Below are 11,818 nucleotides of genomic sequence, written 5' to 3'. Positions count from 1 at the left end.
TCTTACCCTATAGGAGCAGGGGTATTCAACTCTTACCCTATAGAACAGGGGTATTCAACTCTTACCCTATAGGACAGGTGTATTCAACTCTTACCCTATAGAACAGGGGTATTCAACTCTTACCCTATAGGACAGGTGTATTCAACTCTTATCCTATAGGACAGGGGTATTCAACTCTTATCCTATAGGACAGGGGTATTCAACTCTTACCCTATAGGAGCAGGGGTATTCAACTCTTACCCTATAGGAGCAGGGGTATTCAACTCTTATCCTATAGGACAGGGGTATTCAACTCTTACCCTATAGGAGCAGGGGTATTCAACTCTTATCCTATGGGAGCAGGGGTATTCAACTCTTACAATACGAGGTCCGGAGCCTGCTGGTTTTCTGTTCTACCTGATAATTAATATCACCCACCTGGTGTCCCAGGGCTAAATCAGTCACTGATTAGAGTGGAATAATTAAAAAATGAAGTGGAACTTTGAGGTCCATAGTTGACTATGAGGGACATATAGGTTCTACTCTAACATTCTGCCATCTCCTTCTAAGGTCAAGACACGAGGAAACACTGAGGAGCAGTACAGTGTAACCCTGGTCCCATGCTGAAACCAACGATCCAGATCATTCCAGATCATTCCAGATCCCTGAGCGGAGTTAGGAGTCTTCTGAGAACTCTTCCTGGATCTCTGTAACCTTACTCCTGGGATGAAGAGGTTGCCCTAAGCAACAGAGAGCTCACACAAGCACAGGCAGGTTCTGGATGGAGTGAGACGGCCCTATTTCAACGTACAGCTATCTGAGAACCAAAGCACGACTCTGGCAGTGACATCACCACCATCATGCTCCAACCAACTGAAGCACATTCCTGAAGATTGAGTGGATGGAGGGAGGAGAGGGGAGGAGACAGAGATTGGAGGGAGGAGAGGGGAGGAGACAGAGGATGGAGGGAGGAGAGGGGAGGAGACAGAGATTGGAGGGAGGAGAGGGGAGGAGACAGAGGATGGAGGGAGGAGAGGGGAGGAGACAGAGGATGGAGGGAGGAGAGGGGAGGAGACAGAGGGTGAGAGGAGGTGGTGGAGGGGTGTGCTTGTGGCTGTTCCTAGCGTGTGTGTCGCTGGGGGATGACCTGGGCTGGGTGACCCCTGGAGTTCATGTTGTGGTCAAGGCTCAGGCCAATGAAAGGAGAGTCCTGGCTCACATTCCTGGTGACATCATCATAGGAGCGCTGTTCTCTGTTCACCACCAACCTCCTGCAGATAAGGTACACTGTGTGTGTTGGAGTGTGTGTCTGTGTTTGTGTGTGTGTGACGGTGTGTGTATGTGATGGTGTGTGTGTGTGATGGTGTGTGTGTGTGATGGTGTGTGTGTGTGACGGAGTGTGTGTGTGATGGTGTGTGTGTGTGAAGGTGTGTGTGTGTGATGGTGTGTGTGTGTGATGGTGTGTGTGTGTGACGGTGTGTGTGTGTGATGGTGTGTGTGTGTGACGGTGTGTGTGTGTGACGGTGTGTGTGTGTGATGGTGTGTGTGTGTGACGGTGTGTGTGTGTGATGGTGTGTGTGTGTGACGGTGTGTGTGTGTGATGGTGTGTGTGTGTGACGGTGTGTGTGTGTGATGCTGTGTGTGACGGTGTGTGTGTGTGTGACGGTGTGAGTAAGGAACGGTGAGAGAGTTGTGTGGTATCCAACATGTGTGTGTTGGATTGTGTATGTGTGTGACGGTGTGTCGTGTGTGTGTCTGTGTGTATGTGTATGTCTGACGGACTGTGTGTGTGACGGTGTGTGTGTGACTTAGTGTGTGTGTGTGTGTCTGACGGACTGTGTGTGTGTGTGTGTGTGTGTGTGTGTATGTATTCCATAGGTCCATGAGCGTAAGTGTGGAGAGGTCAGAGAGCAGTATGGTATCCAACGTGTGGAGGCTATGATGCACACTCTGGACCTGATCAACTCTGACCCTCACCTCCTCCCCAACATCACCCTGGGCTGTGAGATCAGGTACGGACTCTTTGGGTAGGGGTGTGGGTGTGTGTGTGTGTGTGTGGGTGTGTGTGTGTGTGTATGGTGTGTATGGTGTGTGTGTGTTAGATTCAGCTTCATAATGGTTGTACTCCACAGGGACTCATGCTGACAATATCACTAACCTTGTGTGTGTGTGTGTGTGTGTGTCTGTGTGTGTGTGTCTGTTTGTGTCTGTGTGTGTGTGTGTCTGTTTGTGTCTGTGTGTGTGTGTGTGTGTGTCTGTGTGTGTGTGTGTGTGTCTGTTTGTGTGTGTGTGTGTGTGTGTGTCTGTCTGTGTGTGTGTGTGTGTGTGTGTGTGTGTGTGTGTGTGTGTTTGTGTGTGTGTGTCTGTCTGTGTGTGTGTGTCTGTTTGTGTGTGTGTGTGTCTGTCTGTCTGTCTGTCTGTCTGTCTGTCTGTCTGTGTGTGTGTGTGTGTGTGTGTGTGTGTGTGTGTGTGTGTGTGTGTGTGTCTGTCTGTCTGTCTGTCTGTCTGTCTGTCTGTCTGTCTGTCTGTCTGTCTGTCTGTCTGTCTGTCTGTCTGTCTGTCTGTCTGTCTGTCTGTCTGTCTGTGTGTGTGTGTGTGTGTGTGTGTGTGTGTGTGTGTGTGTGTTTTGTGTCTGTGTGTGTTTGTGTCTGTGTGTGTGTGTGTGTGTGTGTGTGTGTGTGTTTGTGTCTGTGTGTGTGTGTGCCGGCCTCTGTGTGTATCCCCCCTTACAGGGACTCTTGCTGGCACAGTGCAGTGGCTTTAGAACAGAGCATAGAGTTTATCAGAGACACACTGGTCTCCAACGAGGAGGAGGAGAGTCTGAGCCTGGGGAAATGTCTGGGGGAAGACGGAATAGAGGTGACCCCTGTCAGGGGGAAGAAACCCATTGTAGGACTGATAGGGCCAGGGTCCAGCTCTGTGGCCATCCAGGTGCAGAACCTGCTACAGCTGTTCAACATACCACAGATCGCCTACTCTGCTACCAGCATGGACCTCAGCGACAAGGTAGGGCAGAGATATACTTTACACTCACACTCTCCTATAGTCTGTTTCAGTACTTTATGAGTACTGCGTTTCTGTTCTAGAGTCTGTATCAGTACTTTATGAGTACTGTGTTTCTGTTCTAGAGTCTGTTTCAGTACTTTATGAGTATTGTTTCTCTTTTAGTCTATCAGTAATTTATGAGTACTGTGTTTCTGTTCTAGTCTGTATCAGTACTTTATGAGTACTGTGTTTCTGTTCTAGAGTCTGTTTCAGTGATTTATGAGTACTGTGTTTCTGTTCTAGGGTCTGTTTCAGTAATTTATGAGTACTGCGTTTCTGTTTTAGAGTCTGTATCAGTACTTTATGAGTATTGTTTCTCTTTTAGTCTATCAGTAATTTATGAGTACTGTGTTTCTGTTCTAGTCTGTATCAGTACTTTATGAGTACTGTGTTTCTGTTCTAGTCTGTTTCAGTACTTTATGAGTACTGTGTTTCTGTTCTAGAGTCTGTTTCAGTACTTTATGAGTACTGTGTTTCTGTTCTAGAGTCTGTTTCAGTACTTTATGAGTACTGTGTTTCTGTTCTAGTCTGTATCAGTACTTTATGAGTACTGTGTTTCTGTTCTAGAGTCTGTTTCAGTGATTTATGAGTACTGTGTTTCTGTTCTAGGGTCTATTTCAGTACTTTATGAGTACTGCGTTTCTGTTTTAGAGTCTGTATCAGTACTTTATGAGTATTGTTTCTCTTTTAGTCTATCAGTAATTTATGAGTACTGTGTTTCTGTTCTAGTCTGTATCAGTACTTTATGAGTACTGTGTTTCTGTTCTAGTCTGTTTCAGTACTTTATGAGTACTGTGTTTCTGTTCTAGAGTCTGTTTCAGTACTTTATGAGTATTGTTTCTCTTTTAGTCTATCAGTAATTTATGAGTACTGTGTTTCTGTTCTAGTCTGTATCAGTACTTTATGAGTACTGTGTTTCTGTTCTAGAGTCTGTTTCAGTGATTTATGAGTACTGTGTTTCTGTTCTAGGGTCTGTTTCAGTAATTTATGAGTACTGCGTTTCTGTTTTAGAGTCTGTATCAGTACTTTATGAGTATTGTTTCTCTTTTAGTCTATCAGTAATTTATGAGTACTGTGTTTCTGTTCTAGTCTGTATCAGTACTTTATGAGTACTGTGTTTCTGTTCTAGTCTGTTTCAGTACTTTATGAGTACTGTGTTTCTGTTCTAGAGTCTGTTTCAGTACTTTATGAGTACTGTGTTTCTGTTCTAGAGTCTGTTTCAGTACTTTATGAGTACTGTGTTTCTGTTCTAGTCTGTATCAGTACTTTATGAGTACTGTGTTTCTGTTCTAGAGTCTGTTTCAGTGATTTATGAGTACTGTGTTTCTGTTCTAGGGTCTATTTCAGTACTTTATGAGTACTGCGTTTCTGTTTTAGAGTCTGTATCAGTACTTTATGAGTATTGTTTCTCTTTTAGTCTATCAGTAATTTATGAGTACTGTGTTTCTGTTCTAGTCTGTATCAGTACTTTATGAGTACTGTGTTTCTGTTCTAGTCTGTTTCAGTACTTTATGAGTACTGTGTTTCTGTTCTAGAGTCTGTTTCAGTACTTTATGAGTACTGTGTTTCTGTTCTAGAGTCTGTTTCAGTACTTTATGAGTACTGTGTTTCTGTTCTAGTCTGTATCAGTACTTTATGAGTACTGTGTTTCTGTTCTAGAGTCTGTTTCAGTGATTTATGAGTACTGCGTTTCTGTTCTAGTCTGTATCAGTACTTTATGAGTGTTGTTCCTCTTAATACTCTATCAGTACTTTAGGAGGACTGTGTTTCTATTCAAAAGTCTATCAGTACTTTATGAGTACTATGTTTCTGTTCTAGATGTCTGTATCAGTACTTTATGAGTGTTGTGTTTCTATTCTAGAGTCTGTATCAGTACTTTATGAGTATTGTTTCTCTTTTAGTCTATCAGTAATTTATGAGTACTGTGTTTCTGTTCTAGTCTGTATCAGTACTTTATGAGTACTGTGTTTCTGTTCTAGTCTGTTTCAGTACTTTATGAGTACTGTGTTTCTGTTCTAGAGTCTGTTTCAGTACTTTATGAGTATTGTTTCTCTTTTAGTCTATCAGTAATTTATGAGTACTGTGTTTCTGTTCTAGTCTGTATCAGTACTTTATGAGTACTGTGTTTCTGTTCTAGAGTCTGTTTCAGTGATTTATGAGTACTGTGTTTCTGTTCTAGGGTCTGTTTCAGTAATTTATGAGTACTGCGTTTCTGTTTTAGAGTCTGTATCAGTACTTTATGAGTATTGTTTCTCTTTTAGTCTATCAGTAATTTATGAGTACTGTGTTTCTGTTCTAGTCTGTATCAGTACTTTATGAGTACTGTGTTTCTGTTCTAGTCTGTTTCAGTACTTTATGAGTACTGTGTTTCTGTTCTAGAGTCTGTTTCAGTACTTTATGAGTACTGTGTTTCTGTTCTAGAGTCTGTTTCAGTACTTTATGAGTACTGTGTTTCTGTTCTAGTCTGTATCAGTACTTTATGAGTACTGTGTTTCTGTTCTAGAGTCTGTTTCAGTGATTTATGAGTACTGTGTTTCTGTTCTAGGGTCTATTTCAGTACTTTATGAGTACTGCGTTTCTGTTTTAGAGTCTGTATCAGTACTTTATGAGTATTGTTTCTCTTTTAGTCTATCAGTAATTTATGAGTACTGTGTTTCTGTTCTAGTCTGTATCAGTACTTTATGAGTACTGTGTTTCTGTTCTAGTCTGTTTCAGTACTTTATGAGTACTGTGTTTCTGTTCTAGAGTCTGTTTCAGTACTTTATGAGTACTGTGTTTCTGTTCTAGAGTCTGTTTCAGTACTTTATGAGTACTGTGTTTCTGTTCTAGTCTGTATCAGTACTTTATGAGTACTGTGTTTCTGTTCTAGAGTCTGTTTCAGTGATTTATGAGTACTGCGTTTCTGTTCTAGTCTGTATCAGTACTTTATGAGTGTTGTTCCTCTTAATACTCTATCAGTACTTTAGGAGGACTGTGTTTCTATTCAAAAGTCTATCAGTACTTTATGAGTACTATGTTTCTGTTCTAGATGTCTGTATCAGTACTTTATGAGTGTTGTGTTTCTATTCTAGAGTCTGTATCAGTGCTTTATGAGTACCGTTTCTCTATTCTAGAGTCTGTATCGAAATGTTATGAGTACTGCGTTCTAGAGTCTGTATCAGTACTTTATGAGTATTGTGTTTTTATTCTAGATTCTGTATCAGTACTGTATGAGTACGTTGTTCCTGTTATAGAGATTGTAAGAGTACTTGATGAGTATTGTGTTATAGGGTCTGTATCAGTACTTTATGAGCATTGCATTTCTATTCTAGAGTCTGAATCAGTACTTTATAAGCACTGTGGTCTAGAGTCTGTCAGTACTTTATGAGTACTGTGTTCTAGAGTCTGTATCAGAATGTTATGAGTACTGTGTTTCTGTTATAGAGTCTTTATCAGTACTTTATGAGTATTGTTTCTGTTATAGTCTGTGTCAGTACTTAATAAGTACTGGATTATATAGTCTGTATTAATACTTTAGGAGTACTATGTTTCTGTTCTAGAATATGTATCAGTACTTTATGAGCACTCTGGTCTACTGTGTTCTAGAGTCTGTATCAGTACATTAAGAGTACTGTGTTCTAGAGTCTTTAGCAGTACTTTGAGTACTGTTTGTCTTAATTGGAACTTTATGAGTAATGTGTTCTAGAGTCTTTATCAGTACTTTGAGTACTGTGTTTGTCTGTATCAGTACTTTATGAGTACAGTGTTTCTATTCTAGAGTCCGTATCATCACTTTATGAGTACTGTGTTCTAGAGTCTGTATCAGTACTTTTTGAGCACTGCACAGCTTATTCTCCCGTGTTGAATCAACACTGACAGTGTTAAATATAACACTGGTCTGGTGTGTATATGAGGCCACACTTCTCAGTGTTAAATTAACACTGTGCTTAGTGCTTACGCAGTTACACTCTGAATTTTAGGTACTGAACGCTTTGCGTTAACTCTCACTCTTCAAAGTGAATTTAACTTCTGAATCAACACTAGAAATGTTATACTGAAAAATCAACACTAGGTAACACTGGCCAATTGCTGTGTGTGTTTCTTTTCTAGAGTCTGTATAAGTACTTTATGAGGGTGGTGCCGTCAGATGCTCAGCAGGCCAGGGCCATGGTGGACATCGTCAAGAGATACAACTGGAGCTACGTCTCCGCTATACACACAGAGGGTAAGCTCTCCCTCCCCCTAAATACAAAAAGTGTTCTGTTTAGGGCAAAACCAAACACATTACTCCATTGAGTACCACTCTTCATATTTTCAAGCATGGTGGTGGCTGCATCATGTGGGTATGCTTGTCATTGGAAGGACTATGGATTTTTATTTTATTTTTTATTTTATTTTTATGGCATAGAGCGAAATCCTAGAGGAAACCTGGTTCAGTCTTCTTTCCAGCAGACACTGAGAGACAAATTCACCTTTCAGTAGGACAAAAAAACTGAAACACAAGGTCAAATACTGTATACGCTGGAGATGCTTACCAAGTACTTGACAGAGCTTGAATAATTGTTTTAAGAATAATGTGCAAATATTGGACAATCCAGGTGTGCAAACTCTTAGAGATGCACAGCTGCAATCGCTGCCAAAAGTGATTTGAACTCAAGGGTGTAAATACGCTATATATACAAAAGTATGTGGACACCCCTTCAAATGAGTGGATTCGTCGATTTCAGCCACACCCGTTGCTGACAGGTGTATAAAATCGAGCACACAGCCATGCAATCTCCACAGACAAACACTGGCAGTAGAATGACCTTACTGAAGAGCTCAGTGACTTTCAACGTGGCACCGTCATAGGATGCCACCTTTCAAACAAGTCAGTTCATCAACGTTCTGCCCTGCTAGAGCTGCCCCAGGTCAACTGTAAGCGCTGTTATTGTGAAGTGGAAACGTCTAGGAGCAACAACGGCTCAGCCGCGAAGTGGTAGGCCACACAAGCTCACAGAACGGGACCGCCGAGTGCTGAAGCACGTAAAGGTCGTCTGTCCTCGGTTGCAGCACTCACTACCGAGTTGCAAACTGCCTCTGGAAGCAACGTCAGCACAATATGGGTTTCCATGGCAGCCACACACAAGACTAAGATCACCATGCGCAATGCCAAGCGTCGGCTGGAGTGGTGTAAAGCTCGCCGCCAAGATCTGGAGTGATGAATCACACTTCACCATCTGGCAGTCCGACGGACCAATCTGGGTTTGGCGGATGCCAGGAGAACGCTACCTGCCCAAATGCATGAAGCCAACTGTAAAGTTTGGTGGAGGAGGAATAATGGTCTGGGGCTGTTTTTCATGGTTCGGGCTAGGCCCCTTAGTTCCAGTGAAGGGAAATCTTAATGCTACAGCATTCAATGACATTCTAGACGATTCTGTGCTTCCAACTTTGTGGCAACAGAAGAGAAGGCCCTTGGCCTTTCCTGTTTCAGCATTACAATGCCCCCGTGCACAAAGCGAGATCCATATAGAAATGGTTTGTTGAGATCGGTGTGGAAGAACTTGACTGGCCTGCACAGAGGCTGGTATAGCAGCAAAGGGGGGACCAACTCCATATTAATGCCCATGAATTTGGAATGAGATGTTCGACAAGCAGGTGTCCACATACTTTCGGTCGTAATGTAGTGTAGATATACATGCAGTGCCTTGGGAAAGTATTCAGACCCCTTGACTTTTTCCACATTTTGTTACATTACAGCCTTATTCTATGAGGGATAAAATAAATTTTTTTTTTCAGCAATCTGCACACAATACCCATAATGACAAAGCGAAAACAGTGATGTGATATTTCAGTTTTTATTTCTAATAAATTTGCAAACATTTCTGAAAACCTGTTTTTGCTTTGGGGTATTGTGTGTAGATTCCAATCCACCTGATTGGAGTCCACCTGTGATAAATTAAATTGATTGGACATGATTTGGAAAGGCACACACCTGTGTATATAGGGTCCCACAGTTGACAGTGCATGTCAGAGCAAAAACCAAGCCATGAGGTCGAAGGAATTATCCATAGAGCTCCGAGACAGGATTGTGTCGAAGCACAGATCTGGGGAATGGTACCAAAACATTTCGGCAGCATTGAAGTCCCCAAGAACTAAGTTCTTAAATAGAAGAAGTTTGGAACCACCAAGACTCTTCCTAGAGCTGGCCGCCCAGCCAAACTGAGCAATTGGGGGAGAAGGGCCTTGGTCAGGGAGGTGACCAAGAACCCGATGGTCACTCTAACAGCACTCCAGAGTTCCTCTGTGGAGATGGGAGAACCTTCCAGAAGGACAACCATCTCTGCAGCACTCCACCAATCAGGCCTTTATGGTAGAGTGGCCAGACGGAAGCCACTCCTCAGTAAAAGGCACATGACAGCCCGCTTGGAGTTTGCCAAAAGGCACCTAAAGACTCTCAGACCATGAGAAACAAGATTCTCTGGTCTGATAAAACCAAGATTGAACTCTTTGGCCTGAATGCCAAGTGTCACGTCTGGAGGAAACCTGGCACCATCCCTACGTTGAAGCATGGTGGTGGCAGCATCATGCTGTGGGGATGTTTTTCAACGACAGGGACTGGGAGACTAGTCAGGATCGAGGCAAAGATGATCGGAGCAAAGTACGGAAAGATCCTTGATGAAAACCTGCTCCAGAGCGCTCAGGACCTCAGACTGGGGTGAAGGTTCACTTTCAGTACTGTCCAAAAGGACAACGACCCGAAGCACACAGCCAAGACAACGCAGGAATGGCTTCGGGACAAGTCTCTGAATGTCCTTGAGTGGCCCAGCCAGAGCCTGGACTTGAACCTGATCTAACATCTCTGGAGAGACCTGTGCAGCAACGCTTCCCATCCAACCTGACAGAGCTTGAGAGGGTCTGTTATTTATATTGTACTGTTATGTTATTTGCCACATGCGCCGAATACAACAAGTGTAGACCTTACAGTGAAATGATTACTTACAAGCCCTTAACCAACAATGGAGTTTGAAGAAGTGTAAAAAATAGATAAGTAAAACATTTAAATTAAAATGAATTAAAGAGCAGCAGTAAAATAAAATAACAGTAGGGAGGCTGTATACAGGGGGTACCGGTACAGAGTCAATGTGCGGGGGCACCAGCTAGTTGAGGTAATTGAGGTAATATGTACATGTGGGTAGAGTTAAAGTGACTATGCATAGATAATAAACAGAGTAGCAGCAGCAATGCAAATAGTCTGGGTAGCCATGATTAGCTGTTCAGGAGTCTTATGGCTTGGGAGTAGAAGCTGTTAAGAAGCCTTTTGGACCTAGACTTGGCTCTCCGGTACCGCTTGCCGTGCGGTAGCAGAGAGAACAGTCTATGACCAGGGTGATTGGAGTCTTTGTCCATTTTTAGGTCCTTCCTCTGACACCATCTAGTATATACAGTAGGTCCTGGATGGCAGGAACCTGACATAGCTTGAGAGGATCTGCAGAGAAGAATGGGAGAAACTCCCCAAATACAGGTGTGCCAAGCTTGTAGCGTCATGCTCAAGAAGACTTGAGGATGCAATCGCTGCCAAAGGTGCTTCAACAAAGTACTGAGTAAAGGGTCTGAATACTTATGTAAATGTGATATTTCTGTTTTTTATTTCGAATAAATTTGCAAAAATTTCTGAAAAACTGTTTTTGCTCCGTCATTATGGGGTATTGTGTGTAGATTGATGAGGGGAAAAAACAATTTAATCCATTTTATAATAAGGCTTTAACGTAACAAAATGGGGGAAAAGGTCACGAGGTCTGAATACTTTACAAAGGCACTGTAGGTGTGTTTAGTCATGTTAAACTGTGTGAAGACTAGATATCCTGTGTATTTAGTCATGTTAAACTGTGTGAAGACTAGATATCCTGTGTATTTAGTCATGTTAAACTGTGTGAAGACTAGATATCCTGTGTATTTAGTCATGTTAAACTGTGTGAAGACTAGATATCCTGTGTATTTAGTCATGTTAAACTGTGTGAAGACTAGATATCCTGTGTATTTAGTCCTGTTAAACTGTGTGAAGACTAGAAATCCTGTGTATTTAGCCATGTTAAAACTGTGTGAAGACTAGATATCCTGTGTATTTAGTCATGTTAAACTGTGTGAAGACTAGATATCCTGTGTATTTAGTCATGTTAAACTGTGTGAAGACTCTAGATATCCTGTGTATTTAGTCATGTTAAACTGTGTGAAGACTAGATATCCTGTGTATTTAGCCATGTTAAACTGTGTGAAGACTAGATATCCTGTGTATTTAGCCATGTTAAACTGTGTGAAGACTCTAGATATCCTGTGTATTTAGTCATGTTAAACTGTGTGAAGACTAGATATCCTGTGTATTTAGTCATGTTAAACTGTGTGAAGACTAGATATCCTGTGTATTTAGCCATGTTAAACTGTGTGAAGACTAGATATCCTGTGTATTTAGTCATGTTAAACTGTGTGAAGACTAGATATCCTGTGTATTTAGCCATGTTAAACTGTGTGAAGACTAGATATCCTGTGTATTTAGCCATGTTAAACTGTGTGAAGACTCTAGATATCCTGTGTATTTAGTCATGTTAAACTGTGTGAAGACTAGATATCTTGTGTATTTAGCCATGTTAAACTGTGTGAAGACTAGATATCCTGTGTATTTAGCCATGTTAAACTGTGTGAAGACTCTAGATATCCTGTGTATTTAGCCATGTTAAACTGTGTGAAGACTAGATATCCTGTGTATTTAGTCATGTTAAACTGTGTGAAGACTAGATATCCTGTGTATTTAGTCATGTTAAACTGTGTGAAGACTAGA

General features: G+C 41.8%; 1 protein-coding gene across 1 annotated transcript in view; it reads left to right on the top strand.

Annotated features, from left to right (window-relative positions):
- Window positions 1-1,063: 1,063 nt before the first annotated feature.
- Window positions 1,064-11,818, top strand: part of LOC121541374 (metabotropic glutamate receptor 5) — a gene marked incomplete at its 5' end in the record, with an annotated part of 126,997 nt that continues 116,242 nt past the window's right edge. Inside the window, 4 exons of the mRNA XM_041850354.2 lie at window positions 1,064-1,261; window positions 1,858-1,991; window positions 2,712-2,985; window positions 7,114-7,228. Coding sequence (XP_041706288.2) covers window positions 1,064-1,261; window positions 1,858-1,991; window positions 2,712-2,985; window positions 7,114-7,228 — 721 coding nt within the window. The remainder of the gene's footprint in view (window positions 1,262-1,857; window positions 1,992-2,711; window positions 2,986-7,113; window positions 7,229-11,818) is intronic.

The sequence above is a fragment of the Coregonus clupeaformis genome, unplaced genomic scaffold (assembly GCF_020615455.1).
Source record: "Coregonus clupeaformis isolate EN_2021a unplaced genomic scaffold, ASM2061545v1 scaf0143, whole genome shotgun sequence".
Lineage (NCBI taxonomy): Eukaryota > Metazoa > Chordata > Actinopteri > Salmoniformes > Salmonidae > Coregonus > Coregonus clupeaformis.
The sequence above is the reverse complement of the archived record's forward strand: the minus strand, read 5'-3'. Positions and strand labels throughout refer to the sequence as shown.